This window comes from Manis javanica, chromosome 2 (assembly GCF_040802235.1).
Source record: "Manis javanica isolate MJ-LG chromosome 2, MJ_LKY, whole genome shotgun sequence".
NCBI classification, from domain to species: Eukaryota; Metazoa; Chordata; class Mammalia; order Pholidota; family Manidae; genus Manis; species Manis javanica.
In genome coordinates this window covers 124,216,698-124,238,453 of record NC_133157.1, presented here as the reverse complement: position 1 = coordinate 124,238,453, position 21,756 = coordinate 124,216,698, and the positions used below count along the sequence as shown (strand labels likewise).

The 21,756-nt window shown below is 35.3% G+C and overlaps 1 protein-coding gene across 11 annotated transcripts in view; it reads right to left on the bottom strand.

Moving 5' to 3' along the window:
* USP6NL (USP6 N-terminal like) overlaps positions 1–21,756 on the bottom strand; it is a 317,648-nt gene that overhangs the window by 31,119 nt on the left and 264,773 nt on the right. For all 11 annotated transcript variants that reach the window (XM_073229324.1, XM_073229327.1, XM_073229326.1 and 8 more), the window contains 7 exons: positions 17,475–17,584; positions 15,194–15,242; positions 13,491–13,611; positions 10,472–10,566; positions 9,748–9,813; positions 9,555–9,654; positions 5,142–5,294 (listed from right to left, as the gene is read on the bottom strand). In XM_073229324.1, coding sequence (XP_073085425.1) covers positions 5,142–5,294; positions 9,555–9,654; positions 9,748–9,813; positions 10,472–10,566; positions 13,491–13,611; positions 15,194–15,242; positions 17,475–17,584 — 694 coding nt within the window. The remainder of the gene's footprint in view (positions 1–5,141; positions 5,295–9,554; positions 9,655–9,747; positions 9,814–10,471; positions 10,567–13,490; positions 13,612–15,193; positions 15,243–17,474; positions 17,585–21,756) is intronic.

Genomic DNA, 21,756 nt, shown 5'->3' with positions numbered 1-21,756 from the left:
AGCAAATCCAAAGGCAAAGAAATGTAACAGCAAGACACTTAGCCTTGTGAGCACTGAGTTAGCATCAGTCACTTGAGTATAATACAGCACAGGCTTTGGCATCAGGCCTGCCTTTGATTGTCAGACCAGCTGTATGACTTTGGGCAAATACTGAAGCATGCAGCCTAAGTTTCCTCATCTATAAGCTATTGCTAACAACACATTGGCAGATCAGTGTTTGAAAGCCATTCAAAATTAAAACAAATGTTACTTAATGTTAAGAGTTATGGCCCTTCCAGAAAAGAAACAAATAAGAACATAGGCTTCTATCATGTTCAGAGATCTTTAAGAGTGAAGAAGGTAAAGAACCAAAGGAATGCAGAATCTTCTTTGAGGGTGTGAGTTTTCACTTTTACTTGTTTATATAATGGAAACTGATGTTACTCACACATGCTCTATAATTTTTATGTATGTGTATGTGAATTGAAATAATAGGAAACAAAGTTCAGATTTTAAAAATTAAGTTATTTCACAAAGATCTACTGGGTGGGAAGATGAAGACTTCCTCCAGGAGAAAGAAGGGTTAGATAGTGCGCCGCTGGGATCTATGGCTTCTGGACCATATGACTAAGCCATCTGATAGGCTTCAACTTTCCATGAGAAATACTAAAAAGCAGGTGGGCCTGAGAGTTGGGCCACTGGCAAGAATTCACTTGGAATCCCAGGTCATATTTCAACTGGATAAGAAAGTACCCCCCCAGTTCATCTGAAAATATATCTTTTTTTAATTCTTAAAGATCTAGAACCAAGTATGGACAAATTTAAGAGACTTAAACATGTGATTAATTCTGCATTTTTGCATTAAAGAATTTGTTCTTATTTACTATTTCATGTATTTACATTTAAGATAATTTGACCAAATTGGCCTTTGTGTGTCAATTAAAAATATGTAAAGGAGTCATTTCTTTGAACTTGTGATTCAAAACTTACAAACTACATTGAAACATTTAAGAGACTTAAGGTTCAGCATATTCTTAAATTTGAGTCACTCAGATTTATAAACAATTTTAGAATAAGGGAAGGTTCTATTTTTAAATTTAAAATTTGATATGTTCAAAGGAAATTGGGTATATTAAATTTATAAATGCAATTTAAAATATTTTTAGGAGTTTATGTTTGTAAAGGAAAAAGACAGACTGAAAGTGAAGATACGGAAAAAGATATTCCATGCAAACAGTAACCAAGAGAGTGGGGGTGGTGTTACTAAATCAAGACAAAATAGATTATAAATCTTAAAAGGTTATAAGAGACAAAGAAAGACATTCTATATTAACAAATGGTTCAATACAGAAAGAAGACATAGTAATTATAAATTTTATGCACCTAGTTACAGACCATCAAAATATATGAAGCAAAAACAGGCAGAATTGAAGGGAGAAATTAATAGTTCTACAATAATAGTTGAGACTTCAATACCCCATTCTCAGTAATGAGTAGAACAACCAGATAAATCCATAAGGGAACAAAACTTAATAAACCAAATAATCTAACACACTTACAGAAAACTGTACTCAACAATAGCATACATGTTCTTCTCAAATACACATGGAGCATTTTCTAAGCTGGACTATACATTAGGCACAAATTCCCAACAGATTTTGAAAGATAGATTTTATACAAAGTATCTTTTCTGACCACAATGGGAAGAAGTTAGAAATCAAAAACAGAAATAAAGCTGAAAAATTTGTCTACAAATTTGTAGACATTAAATAACATATCCTTAAAGCAATCAATGGATCAAAGAAGAAATCACATGGGAAATTAAATTAGAAAATAGAGACAGTTGAAAATGAAAATAGAACATACCAAAACTTATGGGGACAGATAGGTAGGAGGGGAATTTATAAGCTGTTAATACTTGTATTAAAAAACAAGAAATTTCAAATAAACAACTTAAATTTACAACATAAGAAACTATAAAAAAAGAACTAAACCCAACTCTACCAGAACAAAGGAAATAATAAAAATTGGAGCAGAGTTTAATGAAAGTGTATACTGAAAAATGGTTTAAGATAGCAATTTTATGTTATGTGTGTTTTACCATAATTTTTAAAAAATTGAAAAAAAAAACACCCACCAGTTTTCCTAACCAGTTAGAAAAATGGGAAGAAAGAGACAACTTTTAATAAATTAATATAACTTATTTATAAATTATAACTATATTCTTATAATACATATTATACATTATAATATATTATAATAACTTATAATAAGAAAGATAAAATTACCTATGGGAGTGAGGATTGGGATGGATGGATAAAAAATTAACAGTCATATGAAGGAAACAAATCTTACTGAGGGCTACTAAAGTAAACTTAAATAACTGTGAAGTAAAAGCTTGTACTTAGAAAAACCCATTCTCTGAAATACCCATTTTCTCTCAATAACTTTTAACCATAATTCAATCTTCATTAAAATACTAGTGGGTTCTTTGGTAATGACAAAATAATGAGGGGAAATATATTTAAAAATTATATATTAAAATTGTAGATGGAAAAATAGAGATCAATGGAACAAAATGAGGATACAGATGTAGACTTTTGGGAACTTTAGTACATGATAAAGATGGCATCTGAAATCAGAAGAGAGTGTTAAGTCATACAGCATTTGGAATACAAGCAAAGCTGAGTCCCTACCCTTTCCCTTAAACAAAAAGTAATTCTAGATGAGCTAAAGATTAAAGCATAAAAAATAAAAACATAAAAGTTATAAGAGAAGACAAGGTAATTAAAAAAATTTTTTATCCTGCATGTGGAAAAATCTTTATATTAGACACAAAAATGAGACACCATAAAGAAAATGACTTACTAAAAATTTTTTAATCCTGTATGAAAAATATCTACAGCACATATAATAAACTGGCTAATCATCTTAATTTACCAGAAATGTGTATGAAAAGACCAACAGAAAAATGGACAAAAGATAAACAGGGAAATTTACAGAAAAAGAAATTAAAGTGGCCAATAAATACAAAACAAAGACACCCAACTTAATGCAAATCAAAACAATGGGAAACTCCATCCAACCAGAAAAAAAAAGAACTTAACAACACCATGCATGTGTTTGTGCCGGTCTAGGAGACAGACCCAGACCCCTCACACATTTCAAGTGGGTGTGCAAACTGAGACAGTGGGTAAGGGGTCAAAGAAAAGTGTCATGCTCATGTATGCTTTTAAAATAAGGAATATGATATTAAAATTACTTGCTTAAGTGTTCATTTAATTATCTTGATGTTCCATAGTTTACAATAATTTAAAAAGGAAAACAAGGAGCAAAAAGTCTGGAAAGTAAATGTAGCAGAAATACAGATGAAGTCAGATTATTGTCCTGGAAAATGCAGAGCCACCTTCTCACATTCTACCTTAACCACCAGTGTGAGAACACACTTCAGCCAGTGTTCCTGGCATTATTTATTTATCCCTCTCCCTTTATCCACCTGCCCAACTCTCCATTGCCTTCCTACCATTTCCTAGTAAAAATATCTTAGTACTACTGCCAAGTTTCTTTATGTGAAAAATGCTGATGAGTACTTTTTCTGAGCTATTTTTAGGGATTAAATGAGATAATGCACTTAGTATATGGCACACAATAAGCATTCAATAAGTAATAGCTACTAGTCAGTAACTAAATCGTCTGTTCCATTACAGTTTTTGATATTTTATTCTCATGTTTAAACAGTTCTACTATATATGTTTTTTCCCTATGTATTTTTCCTAAAACTTGTCTTCAACTCTTTTCAAAAGCAGGCAAGATATTTAAAGATAAATGTTAAAGTAGCAAGAATATAGTTGGTCACTGCTGTTCCAAATGCATTCCCTGCTGCAGAAAAGAACTAGTAGAAATGGACATCATTACATGGAAAGAGAGGGCTGACTTTACTTCACAAAGGCAATGGTTTCACAAGGCCTATGACCACACTCAATTACTGTGTGACAGTCTGTTTTCTAGTGAATTCTGACATCCCAGAACAAACCTCAGAGAACACTGATTAAACCCCTCACAGTTAAATAAATAAAAGCAGAGCATCTTGGTTTTTACCAAAGGAGAAAAAATGTGTTTTCCATGCATGTATGTCTGCTTGTTCTTCTGCACAGACATATCCAAGAAGACATCAAAGCATGTGTCACACTGGCTGGGAAAGGCTAAACCCAGCTCTACATGAAGCACAAATAACAGAGCTTTTTGAGTTCTCCTCTCACTCATGATCTTCCACTGCCCGCTCCCTTACCACACCCAGCTGCTGCAACCAAGGCAAGAAAGGAAAAGGGAGAAAAATACCTTTTTCTCAGGAAACCATATGTTGTCAAGTAATATCAAAACTCTGCTCAAAACTCTGAAAAGTTATTCCTACTGTGATTTTTCTATGTTCTCTTTCTTCTTCCCTCTTCTCCTACTCTTCCTCTGATCCTTCTCCATTAACCCTGTGGCTAGCTCTACTGTCACTCATTTATACTCTATTTACATTTGCATAAATGCTCCCTCTCCTGTGTGTACCCTGAGAACACAAACTTTTTCAGTTGTTAAATCCTCTGCAAAGCACAGAGCAGAAAACCTACTAGGAGGTGCTGGAAGGTGTTTCCAAATCAGAGAATAAAACACATTATCAACACTGCAGCATTTTGCAACGAACCCTGGATTAGTAGTTAGAAATGTGGACTCTACTGCAGTAGTGCTATATGCTGGTTCTGTAGCTTCGTATTTAAGCCTTTAAGTATTAAGTTCCTCTTCTATAAAACGGGGCTTGTACTTGCTCTTATATGGCATATGGTTTTACAAAATGAGATGATGAAAGTAAAAACTGCTTATTGTCATACTACCTTAAAGCACCAGGGTTAGTTCTGTTGAACAGTATTATTTGACAACCAAACTTTAAATTTAGATACTACAGTTACTCTATTAGGCAAGGCAGATTTAATTAATATTTATTTACTTTTCCTTAAAATAAGAGTAAAGCCATATGCAGCTGCTAAAACACTGATTTACATTGTCATTACAAGTATACACAATGTTTATGTTTTGAAACAGAAATTGCCCATGTTATTTTTGCTATGTTTTCTAATCATAGTTCTAATCTAGATATAAAGTATTTCGATATTTCTTACCAGGTTCTGGAAGGTCTAATTTTGCCCGCTTTAGTTCTGCCATAGAAATCTGAAGTTGCTCTATTACAAAATCATCTTCAAAGAAAAAATCCTTTGCCAGGGTTTCCTGAAGAAATTCTACAAGTTCTTCCATAGACAATTTCATTAGATGTTCTAAGAAAGGATGAGAGAAAGAAATAAAAATACTGAGTCAACAGCTACTTTAGAGAAGATAATGTATTCTACTCTGGTGTAGTGTTTTTTAAAAGGCTATATAGCATACAACTTTACTATATAGCATTGTGAATAGCAATGAAACTCAGAAGGACAAAAACATTTTCTGATATTATAGCAGTCACAAAGAAAAGAAAGCAGGTACTCTGGTGGGGGTAGGTGAATATTGCTAAACACATTCTCAGTGATTTAAGAATAACCATATCTAGCCATTAATATTAACCTAGAGCAAAAGTTTCTTGGAAATAACAGAAATAGCAAGACCCTCCAGAATGACATGAAGATGTTCTGTTTTATATTGACATGAAGTTCCAATTACCATAGGCAAATCCACTTGCAGGTCTTTCATTGTTTCAAAATTTCCCAAAAAAACCTGGATTATTAATATTATTTGTATTTCTACTTATGAAATTAGTTTTACTGAAAAAAATTCAAATTACACATATAAAGCAGAAAGTAAAATTCAGCTAAAATCCTACTAGCCAAGAGCAAATAGTTCTAAAATTCATATGAAATGACAAAAGACCCCAAATAGAAAAAGCAATCCTGAGAAGGAAGAATAAAGCAGGGGGGAATTATGGTCCCTGACTTCAAGCTCTACTACAAAGTCACAGTATTCAGGACAATTTGGTACTGCCACAAGAACAGACCCTAGACCAGTGGAACAGAATAGAGAGTCCAGATATAAACCCAAGCATATATGCTCAATTAATATATGATAAAGGAGCCATGGGTATACAATGGGGAAATGACAGCCTCTTCAACAGCTGGTGTTGGCAAAACTGGACAGCTACATGTAAGAGAATGAAACTGGATTATTGTCTAACCCCATACACAAAAGTAAACTCAAAATGGATCAAAGACCTGAATGTATATCATGAAACCATACAACTCTTAGAAAAAAATATAGGCAAAAATCTCTTGGACATAAACATGAGCAATTTCTTCATGAACATATCTCCCCGGGCAAAGGAAACAAAAGTAAAAATGAACGAGTAGGACTATATCAAACTAAAAAGCTTCTGAACAGCAAAGGACACCATCAGTAGAACAAAAAGACATTCTACAGTATGGGAAAATATATTTATAAATGACATATCTGATAAGGGGTTGACATCCAAATTATATAAAGAGTTCATGCACCTCAACAAACAAAAAGCAAATAAGCCAATTAAAAAATGGGCAGAGGAGCTGAACAGACAGTTCTCAAAAGAAGAAATTCAGATGGCTAACAGGCACATGAAAAGATGCTCCACATCGCTAGTCATCAGAGAAATGCAAATTAAAACCACAATGAGATATCACCTCACACCAGTTAGGATGGCCAACATCCAAAAGACAAACAACAACCAATGTTGGCAAGGATGTGGAGAAAGGGGAACCCTCCTACACTGCTGGTGGGAATGTAAACTAATTCAATCATTGTGGAAAGCAGTATGGAGGTTCCTCAAAAAGCTCAAAATAGAAATATCATTTGACCCAGGAATTCCACTCCTAGGAATTTACCCTAAGAATGCAGCAGCCCAGTTTGAAAAAGATATATGCACTCCTATGTTTATCATAGCACTATTTACAATAGCCAAGAAACGGAAGCAATCTAAGTGTCCATCAGTAGATGAATGGATAAAGATATGGCACATATACACAATGGAATATTATTCAGCCATAAGAAGAAAACAAATCCTACCATTTGTAACAATATAGATGGAGCTAGAGGGCATTATGCTCAGTGAAATAAGCCAGGCAGAGAAAGACAAGTACCAAGTGATTTCACTTACCTGTGGAGTGTAACAACAAAGAAAAAACTGAAGCAACAAAACAGCAGCAGACTCACAGAACTCAAGAATGGACTAACAGTTACCAAAGGGAAAGGGACTGGGGAGGGTGGGTGGGAAGGGAAGGATAAGGGGGAAAATGGGGCATTACGATTAGCACACATAATGTAGCTGTGGGGGGGACACGGGAAAGGCAGTATATACAGAGTAGACAAGTAATGATTCTATAGCATCTTACTATGCTGATGGACAGTGACTGTAATGGGGTATGTGGAGGGGACTTGGTGATGGGGGGAGTCTAGTAACCATAATGTTGTTCAAGTAATTGTACATTAATGATAAAAAAAAAATCCCACTAGCCACTGCCCTAAAAGTAAATGTGTGTGCATGTTTATCACTTTAAAAAATAAGTTATAATTCCCACATTAGTCACCTCTTGTTTTTTGCCCACTCAGTAGTGTACACCACTGATATCTCTCACTTCAACAACTATGATTTCACACCATCACTATTAATAACCATGTAGAGTCCACTGTAGGTGTGTGTTATCATTTACTTAATCAGTCATCTACTACTGGACATTTAAATTGTTGCTAGTTTTTTTTACTATTTAAGCCACTGTGCAATGACTCTCTAGCAAAAATATCTCTAGTGTTAAGGCAATCAGGAAAAAAAACAAGAAAAAAAATCTCAGGAGCTTCCGCTACCTATTATTGGTTAAGGCGCCCAGTAAGTTTTTGAAACTTTATATGGTGATGAAGGAAGTTTATTTTAGAGTCCTTGCATTTGTCTTCCTAACTAAGAAAAAATGAGCAGCAACAGCTAGCCTTCTCCGACAGCTTGTATAGTTTAATGATATGGTAGGATAGAAAGTAATTGTTAGCTTAAAGTTCATTTACAAAGGGTGAAGAAACTTTTCACTTGTCAAAATTAATAAAAAATCATATAAATGAAAAACAACTTAAGAGGGAGAACAGAGCTAAGGAGAAATATAACATCATGTTTCTATATTCTCATTGTTTAGGGAACACTGAACTAGTAAGTATGTACCTTAATAAAAAATAAGACTTTTGTTCCATATCTTGGTCAGTTCATAATCGAGAAAATGAGAAAAGAAGTAAAGAGGAAGGGAGGGGAGTAGAGAGAGTGGGAAAGAGATGGGGGGGGGGGGAGAGAGAGAGAGAGAGAGAGAGAGAGAGAGAGAGAGAGAGAGAGAGAGAGAGAGAGAGAGAAATTTCCTGTGGTTCTAGGACAGCCCCCGAGTTCTGGGAGACAATTCATTGCCAATTGTTTGATATGGTGCTGTGGTTCATGGGCTGGGGGAGTAAGGACTGGGTGTAAGGGAAACAAACCACCACACCTCTGAATCCTTTTTTTTAGGAGTCAACAACACAAACGTGATTTTAAAGGAAGTTTTCATTCCCATCTAAAGTTTGGATAATTTCAAGCCATGCCATTTAAGTAAACAATCTTATATTAAAGTACCCAACAGGACTTAGAACAATGTCGAGCACAGCTGGTAGGAAAACTAAACGTGACTCCAAGTACTCAACTCAACTAGCTTCTAATTCAGTTGGGAAGCTGAACAGATGGATCATTGAAGAAGAAAAACATAAGAGAGTAGAATCATCAGTAAACATGAAGCTACTTTGTGTGACCCAGAGCAAAAGCACTGTATTTGTTCTGTGGCTCTCCAAGATTCTCTTATCTACAGAGTCAGAGGACTAATTATGAGGAGCTACAATTTTTAAGATTGAACTGAGGCTTTAAAATGCATAAAGTTCTTTATATTCATGACGAAAAACTCATTTCTTGATTTTTAAAGTAAGGTATAGCATCAAGTTTACAAAGCCCTTGAAGTATTGCAACTGAAGACTCTTTAAAGCCTTGCTACATTTAGGCAACAGAGATATTGCACTTGCCCCAGAGGCCTCAATGCAGTCAACAGAGACAGAGCTGGAGATTCCTTATCTCTGGTCTAGAGCCTGGAGCTGGATGCTTTTTGCCTGGATGAAGGAAACAGCAATGGAAAATGTCCCCTCTGGAACTTTAAGCGGCCTGGTTTCTCTCTTCTGTTACAAATCCGAGAGTCATACTGATGAAAAGGAATAAGGGGACCCATCAGAAACAAATAATTAGTAAGAATAGTAATATTAGTGGAACCAACACATTGGTTTCTTCTGCTTAAGCATGAAATAAAACTGATACAGCAGAAAGAGCAAAGACTTCTGTAATGCAATTAGCTGCTAGTCATGAGAAAGAAGCTATGAAGGTTAAATAACCAACTGATTTCCTCACTGATTTTCAAGAATTTTTTAAAACCACTATTAAAAGAAAAGCATTTGAAGTTGACTGAGGAATGAGAAATCAGAGTTAAAGTAAACCTTGACCTTTATGAAATCTTTACAGTTAAGCATAGTCTTACTTTTATGTAATTTTAAGATTGTATAAGACATAGCAGTAAGGACTCGTTCTCCTTCAAAGATGTAGATATCCCATATTCTGAGGTTCAGTGTAAAGGGAATCTACATTAAAAACAAAACAGAAATAAGATTAACAGTTTGCCCTCCTCTAGCATTTAGAATTCTATGATTGGGTTTTGTAAATAAAATACTCACACGATCAAGGAAACACTGAAAAAACCATTTCATTGTGTAAAAACTTGTGTAGATTTCTTGAGAATCCTGAAAAAAATAAACACTTCACAATTTCTGAATGGCAGCAAAGAAAATTCTAAAATATAATACTGAAAATTAAGAAAGCTGTTGGAGGGAGCTGTCAAAGCTAAATATAAAACCATTTCATTACAAATCATTTTCCTGCTGGAGTATTTCTATTTTTTCTCTTCTTACTCCCTCATTGTACTTTGGAAACATCACCCTAAGGATAAATCCTTCATATAGAGGGCTGTGATACAACATTTTGATTCTCTTTAATATACTTTTTATAGTGAAGCTGTCTTTGCTTTACTGAACAACTATATTTTTATAGTAGAGCATATACATGGTTCATGAAGGACAAGTTTGAATAACCCTTAAAATACTTTTGCCCAATAAAAAAGCCTCCAAAATTACTGAGAAATCATGTATTTTAAAACTATCTTGTTTGTATATTTCATCTTCAAAGAAGTCATCTGACTCTATAAGTTAAGCCTGTGAAAGTTCATCAATAATAAATTTCACAAATCTAAAGCTCTTCAAACAACTCAGAATTATAACTACATAGTAAATAAAATGGTCAACACTATAAATCAATAAGGTGATTAGGACCAAAGGTTGCACTCAATTCTTCTAGCTTCATTCTTGGTATAAGTGGATGTAAGTCAATGTCACATCTACCTACCAAATGTTGCTTAAGCTTGGACAGAAACTTATTCAGTATTTTTTCATGATGTTCTTGAAACCTCAAGAGTTTAGGAAAACCTTGGACAAAAAAGCCTAGAATACAAACATAAAAGTAATATTCATAAACAATTAACAATAAAAATCCCTATTTTAAAATGCCACATCTTTCTTTTATTTCAAACTATCAACGAAAACAAATCCAGTAGTTTACCAAAACATTTTCCTCTCCACAAAGGAAATAAGCTTTGTATATAAGTTTTAGGTCATGAAACTTGTAATCCAGTTTGGTGGTGGTGTTTTCTTTTTTTTTTTTTTTTGCTAAAGATCCCCTATAACCTTGTAATATATAAAAGAGAACATACTATTTCTGAATTAAAAGGGCAACTAAGAAGCTAAGAAAAAAATGGAAACTGAAGCTATTTATCAGGATTATCTGTTCTTGTAAAGTATCTTAAAACATTCCTTAAATGTACAAATTTTTATAGGTTATTCTAATATTGATTACTCTGTTTTACTGTTATTTATTACCTAACAAACATTTTATTACCTTTTTCAGGTTTACTCTAATAATTTCATTAATATCATGCTGCTAAAATTTTTATACTTTTTAATCCTGTAAGAGATACTTAATATCAGCTAAAACATACTGACACTATATGATCAATGCTGTATCAAAAATTACTTTTCATCCCAACTGATTGTACAGTATAATCTACAAGATTTCTAGGAAGTAACTAATAAATGATAAGTTATTATTAATTTTGTGTATTTAACTCACAGAAGTTTCCATCTATTTTAATTCACAAGTTTTCTTTCACATATTCTACACAATCTAGTAAAGAGCATATACTCAATGGATTTATGATTTATCCCAGCCTGCATTTTAAGTAACTTTGAAATTTAAGTTAATACATGTCCAATGTTTTCAAGAAGAATCCAGGGGAAATACCAGATTTCTTCCATATTCATGATGCATATAAGCTTCTTCATATTTCTAAAATGTAGCATAACTAAAGAAACTCTTTGTTGTTGTTAAATTAGTCTCCCAGACTTACCTGATCTTGGAATAAATTTTTTTCTGACACAGAACATCTATTTCCAAAAAGTGAAACTATGTTTCTCCAAGAACCCAAGGAACACACTGTTGGGAATCATTGCTCTGTGATCTCTGGGGAAGGACTGTTTCATAACTAATTCTGTTTCTAAGGTACGAGTAAAAAATTTCCAGAGACAGAGATTCTATTCCTCCCTCACAGCATTTTCCAGTGAAATGATTTCATAAAAAACAATTGATACGCATCTGTGCCACTTTCATGGCCAATTTGATAGAAATGGGAAATGGAAGAATTTCAGGAAAAAGTCTGATTTTGAAAAAGGCAGTGGCCCTCAGGAATCAACACCAGCTCATGGACGCTGAGAGAGCTAATATTTCACTTTACAGTGAACAGCCCAGACTTGATATTTTAAATCTTACTTTCTTCAGCTCCCACTTCTTTTATACATTTACAAGTGATACCACTTTCAGAAAGGAGATATGCAAGGAACTGAGGTAACAGTTATAAAATTCCATAGGCAAACCTAGAAACAAATGATCTCTAAATACAAACTTGCCCATAATAATGACCTAAACATTTATGTAACATTATGTAAACATAAATGTTAGGACAAAAAAATTAATATTTCTTTATAGATAGATGGATGACAATAATTGCAAAAAGTACACTATCAGGTAGATTTAAAAGAAATGACTTTTCTAAAATTGGACAGTCTTCCACATAATTACATACTATTTAAATTGTAACACTCCATTATACTTCAACATATACCAGCAACACCATCTCATGGCAAAGTAAAATAAAGACAAATAAGGAAGAGTTATTTTTCTTCAAGATACCTTTTTAAATGATACTGTCCATTGGATGATAGTTCAAAACAATGTGTGTTACTTTTGTGGAATCTATTTATGGGATGCAAAGTATCCAAAAACAGTTACCATGCAGACAGTATTTATCTTTTAAAAATTTCACAAGGAACACTGAAGGAGATAGCCAACAAACACACACCATACACCAAGTACCGCTGCAAAAACCACATGGTTAAGAATGTGAAATGGAATAAACTATGTCATGTTAAAATATCACTTTAAACATGGGGCAGGTTCCCTGCCACACAGACATAAATATTCATAAACAGACCTTAGACGGTCCATTCTTAGAGTGATTAGTATTAAAATTTGTTTTTAATTTTCTATTATCACATGGATGGCACTAAAAAAAGAATTTTGCATTATATGGACAAATATTACTTTTATTACCAAGAGTAATAAAACTCTTTTATAACTCTCTTAGAGTGTACTGCATATGCTTAGCAAATGTAAGGAAAAGGTTATTAAACACTTGAAAACCAAAAAATTATGCTAGTTTTGAAATGTTAAATAATAAAGTGCCCAGAATGTATTACCAACCTTTTACTGTAAAATGGAATCAATCCTAACAGCCAACAGATCTAAAACACACCTTTGAAATACAAAATGACTTACTATGTATCTTTCCTTTAAAAACCTAAATGTTATCTCAGTTAATATTCTTTAACAAACACATAGCACAATATCTAGTCAATAAACATTTCACTGAAATGATAACCACATGACTGTCTAAAAGTTTTGATCAAAAGGCATCTTTTATTGCTCCCCCTAATACAGATTTTCCTAAATTCCTCCAAACCTAAATTAGTTTCTTCTGACTAGGGGTAAGTAAGGAAAGAATTTTAAAATGCCAACAGTGTACTTGGAGTAAACACAAAGGAATATAAATGTGAACAGAAAAATGTAGCAAAGTTCAATATAGAAGAATGAAATGAGAAATTAGTAACAAACACTAGTTAACTGAACAAACCCCTAGACATTAAGTTTTTGTACTTTACCAGGCATTTTCCAAAATTTGACTTTGTTTTAATTTACCTTTTTCTCCCTCCCTTGTTTACTTATTATTCATGATAAAACTAAGGGTTTTTCTTACCATGCATGGCATGTTTGGGGCCTGAGAAGAGTTTGACGAGGGCCCAGAAGGCATCTTCTTCATTCATATACATTAGGAGTAAAGCTGTGATCTGGCTCATCCCCTGACAGTACCCAACTTCCTGAAGAATAAATGAGAACAAAGAAACTGGGGTTTTTTAAATCATATTAAATGTATATGTACACATTAAAAAAACTGATCTATAAAATATCGAGAAAATGCCTAAACACATTATTTAATGGGCAATTCTACAAATACTATAATCTTTATAGCACTGAGCTATATACTATAAATAAAAGAAAATAAATCTGTGTTCAAGAATAAATGTACAAGTGTGGACAAACTCTGAAGCTACATGGATTCTTATTGTTCCCTTCTCAGTCCCATCATACCTTCTGTAAAGAGTGGTAACAGTTTATTTTCTTTTTTATATATTATTGTCAACTCAAAATTCCTCCCTCTTTGCTCAAATGCTAGCAAATTTCTCTCCCCCTACAGTTCCCAACTGTTCTTTTCTCCTGGATTTCTTGGCCCTTTTACAGACACATTTTGAGATACTCTTGCAGCTTATGTCCCTCTCTGAGAACAGCCCATTTTCTCCATATTCCCTGCTTTTCATGTGGCATTAGGGATTCATGTAGTCATATGAACTAAAGCGGATGGAGCAGAAGACACCTGACCCCAGAGGAACACTTAATCAGTTATTCTCTCTAGGAAATCTGAATAAAGCCATAGAGACTATAATTAGATGTGGTGTGGACTTGAACAGAATGATCACAGTGAGTTTATGGGTGTAATTTTAGCCATGGAAAAACTGATAATGAGGCAAAAAAAGCAATCTGGAGAGGGAAACCGTAAAAAAAAAAAAAACAACAGTTTACAGAGACAATTAGTGCTACCATGTGGCCCCAGAGTAGAAGACAGAGTAAGCGTAGCTATCTTTCTTACTGAAGGCTTCCTACTTATGCAGCTCCAGTTCCCATGAGGTCCAGCCATTGCTTCATTTCTATGAGAAGTCTCTTTAATCAATGACTTTTAACTTTCCCAGTCTGAGTGAATTTCTTGCAACTTAATGATTTAATTACAATAAATTATATATCTCAAGGTTCAAGGTTGTCATCCTTGGAACCTAGTCAAGAAGCATTTATTTAGCATCGGTAACAATAATTGATCACCAAAATACCATCTCCCACAGTGACAAATTCTTAAGAACAGCACATTCTATTACCCAAAAGTTGAGTTTTAGCCTAGTCCTGGGAATAGCAAGTAGGCACATATGGTCTCCCATTTGTACCTCACCAAGAGGATAAAATGTGACCCTCAAAGAAAACCTCCCAGGGGTAATGAAGAGTGAAGAAAAATCAAGGAAAAATTATAGTCACCAACTTCCTGTCTTCTGGCACTGCTGATTCCCAGTCCTACTGCTTAAACAGAAAAGACAACACAAAACGTAACAAACCAAAGCAGTGTAGGGGAAAGAAGAGAGATTCACTGGCATCCTGTGGTTTTTCCTACTTCCAGATTAGCTCTGCTCTGGGGCCCCAGGGTTTCCATAGCAGCCCTGGGAAGATCTGCTGAGCTAAGACACTGCAGAGACCATCTAGCCCTGAGATGAAGAAATGCTGGGCAGCAAGGTCCAGAAGACTTCCTCCAGTTCCTCAGATTATAACTCAAAGGGCTGCGGGCAGACCACTCCCACTTACCGTGTTATAAATAGAATATGCAGCCAGAACATGGAATAAGGATTGTTGCCTAGAGAAAAGAAAATTGACATTAACACAATTCAGTTATTTCACTTAGTTTTACATTATAAACTTAAAAAAATTAAACAGGCTACTACAGGAAAAGAAATAGGTAATCCTATTTATTAAATAGGATAAAATGACTACTGTAATAAAGAACTGATCCCAAGCTCAAATTTAAACAATACACAGTGTAAATTTGAGACTAGATAGCATTTATTCTGATAGATTTTATACCAAAAAACAAAGGGCTTCACAGTATCTTAAATTTGTTGCCCTCTTTCATCAAGCTGTGGTCACCATAAAACCCTCCCCATAGGAGCAGCTAGCCTGAGAGAACTATGGGATGGCCTGTGGAAGCCTCAGTCAACAGCACCAGCCAGGTGCAATACCTCACAGGGCTGGGGTGACATTCTTCAGGAGCCTGTAAGTGCTCTCAATCTGCCTCCAGTAAATGGCGCTGTCTCCCCAGAGCCAGGATCCAGGGGTCCAAGATTCAAGGGGTGTGAATGAAAGTGGCTTCATCCACTGTTGTCCCTAGTAATTCATTAGCAAAAGGTTTGCTTCCCATCCTGTCAACCTCATGCTCTTCTGGTCTAAAGGTCTTAGTTCCAAGGGGAGGAATGCTTCCACCAGGATAAACAGCAATGATTCCATGGAGCTAGAAGTCAGGACTACCATCCAACCACTTAGGGCCCTAAAGCCTCTGAATCAGCAGGCAAAGAATGAGTGACCATGTTGGCTGGAGTGACTGATCCTGGTTACTATGGGGAAACTGAGTCACCACTACACAATGGACATGAGGAAGAGAATGTCTAGCACACAGAATACCTAGGGTGTCTCTTAGTATAACTGAACCTTGCATTAAAGACCATGTAAAAGTGTAACCATCTGATTCAGGCAGGACTGCTATTGGTCCAGACCTTTCAGGAATAAAGGTTTAGGTCACTGTACCAGGTAAAGAACTGTGACCAGCTGAGGTACTTGCTGAGGGTAAAAGGGATATGGAAGGGGTAGTGGAAAGGGAGCTATAACTCAACTATGACAATGTGCCTAGATGCAGAAATGACAATTATAACTGTTATGACCATTTCTTCCTTATTCTGGTATGAATCTATTTATATACACAGTAAAAATATTTTCTCTTCCCCCTCTTTTCCCTTTTAACCTATTAGTTATATAAGTCATATATATTAATAATAGTTAACTTTATATCAATATTTAGGTTATAGAATATCAAAGCAGAAGAGTGAACATCATGCAAAGACTTTGCATTTTCCTGTGGGGAAAAGGTTAGTGTATTTTCAGTTCCAGGCATAAGAGTTGTATCGTGTTAGGCAAAAGTATGACTTCTTACTGTCTTTATTTTGCAATTAAGCTGATAAGCATGTATTGTGATGGCAGCTTTATGCATCAACTTGGCTAGGCTATAATACTCAGTTGATTAAAAACACTGATCTAGGTGTTGATATAAAGCAAGTATTTTGTAGATGTGATTAAAACCCAAAATCAGGTGACTCTAAGGTCAGGGAGGTTATACTAGATAATCTGGGTAGGCATGATTCAACCAGTTATAAGGTTGTAAGGGCAGATCTGAGAGTTCCCTGAAGAAGACATTCCTCTGTGGTCAGCCGCCCAGCTCACACCCAGAGCTGCAGCCTGCCCCTCCCGGTGGCCTGCCCCACAGACCTTGCACTTGCCTGGTCAGCCCCCTCAACTGAGTGAGCCGATTCCTCACAAAAAATACCTTAATAGGTATCTCTTAGTGATTCCACTTCTCTGGTTGAATCCTAAATAAAAGAGGTTAACAAAACTGTCCCTTTCATTCATACACTGCCATAGTCATTTCATTCATTCATTTCTCATTTTTTTGTTTCATTTATGCATGAGGTCAAGTTTTAAGGGTTACTGACATGGTTCTCAAAAAGTAATATAATCTCTAATTTCTTTTCTAAGACTTTTAATAAAGGTATAGACTGTATTTTAAAGAATTCCCACATCATGAGATGATTCTTTACCAATTTTATAGCACCTATCATATCAAAGTTTAAAAAAAATTTAAGTTGCCTTATATCCTAAGTTTCACAAAACATGGGTCAAATGATCTGCAAAAGGTTAAACCTTTAGGACTTGAATTAAAATCATATGACACATTCTAAACACTCACATTTTAAGTTAACAAAGACTTTGATAAAGACTTTATAAATGCTATTTACACTTCATAATATTACACTTTACTTACTTAACACCGTATCTGTCTCTAAACATAATGTGGTCCCTAAATGTACGGTTGACATCAAGGTCTATTTGTCTGATATCAGGTGAACAACCCCGTGCTCTGTGTTTTAATTTCTGAAGAGGAAAAAGAGGGAAAGAAAACACATTTTTATGAAAGATCAGTTGTTGAAATGTCTACGGCATATAGTAAAATAATTCTCATTAAAAACTTCTTTCTGGTTTAGGAAAATCATTCCCATGGTTCAAAAATAGAAATAACACAGAAAGGCACAGTATGAAAAGTTTCTCTCCCAGCCATGCCTGCATCCCTCCTATACCCATCCTCTTCCTCTTCCCACACCTCCTATCTTCCCTCCTATCCTATCAGTATAGATTTTAATTTTAAATACAGGAGTTTTTGGAGTTTGCATTGCTAAGACTATGTAAAACCTCTTCACAGCTAGGCCACACAGCTCACTATGATTTTTCTTCTTCCCAGCATATTTTTGTTTTCCGTGGAGCTAATCATTGCCTTGTCTCTTGATTTGCTTCATTTTCTATAGACTTGTCACTAATTTAATCCCAAACTCATTTTAAATTGCATAAATCTCCTCTGGTGACACTGACAGAGAACAGGGATTCTCCCAAGTTCAGCTCATTGCAGACCTCTCTCCCAGCACTTTCTGACCTGTGGGGGTCTTGGGATCTCCCCTCACCATCTGCTAGATCTTCCTTTGCTTGGGTCCCCTGTTTCCCAGATTCCACATCTTTCTTGGTGTATTCCCTCGTTCTTGAGGAGCACATGCTCCAATAGATCCCGTGAAAGGGTGTATGGAAGATAAATCTTTTGAAACTTCGAATGTCTAATAATTCTATCTTTTTACTTAAGTGTTTAGTTGTTTCAGAATTCCAAACTAGAAAATATTTTTGCTCAAAGGCATTGCCTTCACCACTGTCTTCTAGTTTCTGGTGCTGCTATTCTAAGTCTGGTTTCCTTATATGAAATCTGCTTTTTCTCTTTAGAAACTTGTATGTGTTTCTCTCCACATTCTGGAACTTCACATTGTTGTGCTTGGTGTGGATCTATCTTTATCCAGAGGGTTGGGCACTTGATAGATCTTTTCAATCTTAAAAACTCATATGTCTCTCAGTTCTGAGTAATTTTCTCCAGTAATTCCTTTGTTGGCTTCTTCATCTTCTCCTCCCACATTCCTGTTTTTTCTCTCTGGAACTCTTATTATTACAGTTTAGGATCTCCTAGGCTGTCACTTAATTTTCTTGTATTTTTTCTATTATTTTCCATCTATTTGACTTGATAATGTACTTTCTGGAAAATTCCTTCGATTGTTACTTGCAAAGTCTCCTCTAGCACCTTTCATTTCTATTGTAATTTGTTGTAATTCATAAGGTCTTTGTTGTACTGAACGTTCCTTGCTATAGCCTTCAGTACTTGTGTTAAGGATGCACTATCTCTGTTTTAATCCTTCTGAAGATATTGATAGTTTTTCTAAGTTTTTTTTCTTGTTCTAGAGATGTTTTTTACCAGTTGCTTTGACACATTTATTCTCATTTATCTTTCACGTGAGCTCTTTTCCTCAAATGAATAGTGACTCGTCATTGTCTGCTTGTATTTAAAAGTAGAACACTAAAAGCTGATGGAGAACTGTGTGTGCAGAGGTGGGGCTTCACAACTTTGTCTTCACTGCAGAGTGACCTGGCTGGACGGTTTCACTGAGGTTCCCCTGAAGACAGCATCTCTGGGTTTATTTTCATAGCTGGTCATATTCCCCAAAGAAGGTTCTTCCGATCTCCCATCAGGAAGACAGCACCAGGTTGCCAACATTCTGGTAATGGAGTGGAACAAAAGGCTGGAATGCCCCAAATTCATACACAATTTCTCCATGCTATCATTACGACAACACACCGTCAGTGTGCCTGTATTCTCTCCAGTCCTGAGGCCCTCCGTTTTATCCTCTCCAAAGAGTAAGCCTCCAGTCTCATTCCAGGAGTGTAGAGAGACTTAATAGTTTTACCTGGTTCTGCAACACATTTTGACCACTTCTAGTCTTTTGAGCATCACCTCCATTTCCAGAGGTACTGGAGTTAACAACTGCCATATCTTTGTGGAGATTCTGAAATATAAATCAGGTTGCTTCTCCAATTTCCCTGCCAGGCTAGGATTCAGTTTTCTCAGATTCGCTAAGCCTACTACATGTTTGTCTGAATTCTGGTTTCCAAAAACTGGCAGTAGTTATCTCTTTTCCATTTTCCTATTCTTGTGGGGTTTGCCTTTTAAAAAACTCTGCTATCCAGCAGCAGACTCACAGAACCCAAGAATGGACTAGCAGTTACCGAAGGGAAAGGGGTTGGGGAGGGTGGGTGGGTGGAAAGGAAGGGAGAAGGGGAATAAGGGGCATTACGATTAGCACACATAATATAGGGGGAGCACAGAAAAGGAAGTATAGCACAGAGAAGACAAGTAGTGACTCTATAGCATCTTACTATGCTGATGGACAGTGACTATAATGGGTTATGTGGTGGGGACTTGATAAGAGGGGGCAATGTAGTAACCACAATGTTGCTCATGTGAAACCTGACCATAAGATTGTATACCAATGATACCTTAATAAAAAAAAAAAAAAAAACACCTCTGTTGTCAATTTAGTGGCATTTCAGGGGAAAAGGCGCTAACGAGTGGATTTAATCTCCCAAGTTTAACTAGATGGGAGATCAAAATTTCTATTTATCTGTACTTAATTATACTTAAGTATAATTAAGCATCTATATACATGTTACATTGACTCACTTACCATGTACTAGTAATAGATACTTCTGTCTTAATTCCAATAAATATATATAAATACATTAGTACTGTAATTCATGACTTAAGCTATAAGTGGAAAGAAGTAGGCTACTGGGAATATGTGCGTGTATGTTAAGTGTTTTGTGAGTATGTGAATTTTTCTTTTTTGAGGTGGGAGCTCAGAGAAGGGCAACTTCTGTAGCTTTTTACAACATGAAGAGTAACCACAGGGCACCTCAGATTTCTAAGGACAGAGAAAAATATTTATAGTGTATCAGAACCATACAACCACCAAAATATGACTGTATACTATCTTTCATAAAAGTGGTCCAGAAGACATGACAAAAATTTAGCATTAAAAATAATCTGTACATATTTGTTCTTCTAAATTTTTTTTAAAGGTAATGGGCAAGTAAAGAGGTTTCAATTTTTGTCCTACAGGCCTCCTGGTAAAAGATGAGATGTTAGAACACAGGAAATAAAATGTTGGACAAGACATGACATAATGTGCTTTAAAATAAATTTAGTTAAAAGGGAGAGAAACACCCAAACAATCTATAATATCAGTTTCTCTAGAGGACAAGAAAATCCATCATAGAGAAGATTTCGTGACAGAAGCAAAGCCCAGTTAAAGCGGTAAAAAATAAGAGGTCAGAAAGATTATCTGTGTTCTAAAATACCTACAAGCTAATGTGCACAATACAGGAAAGCAAGAATATTTCTTATCTTAATGGAAGGAAGTAAGCAGCTTCTACAGTCATCTCTGAAATTGGGTGGTTTCAGGGCCATGAGTGTCACAGTGATACAAGAGTAAACATTTTATTTAGAAGAAGCAGGATCTAATGAACCAATAAACCTGAGGGCAGAAGTACCATGCAAAGCATTTAGGTGAAAACTCAGCAGCATCTCTGTGGGTTTGGCCTACAAGACTATTAAACCCTGATAAGGCTGTACATGAGGTTGTTAACGATGGTGGATTAAACCGCTATCATCTGTACGTTGTATCAATAGATGTGAGAGAGAGAAATAACGACATACAATTACAAGAATAGGAGAAAGGAGTAGATGAGCACAAGCAGCAGATGCCAGGACAATTCCACCCATCTGAGAAAAATCTTAGTAGATAAGAAAAGATAGTTTTATTTCTACTTTAGTTGAATTTCCAACTTGAGGAGAGCAATTTATATCATCTTTGGAGAGAGAGAGAGTAAGAAAGTGACTGGGAAAGGAAGACCATTAAGTAATTATGTTGGGAAAACTCAAGTAGTAAAAAGTTTATGACAGTATTGAAAAGAATAAGCTTGCAAGAATTGGTGGGAAGTCATTTCCTTTGTTCTTGTTATTGCTGATTGGTTTTTACTAACCAGTACTTTTGTGATTTTATTCTATGTAGAAAAAGTCTAAAATAGAACTGAAACCACAGTTCTATTACCATGTGTACAGGGTTGAATAATGTACCCCCTGAAATTCATATCTACCCAGAAACTGTCAATGTGACCTGATT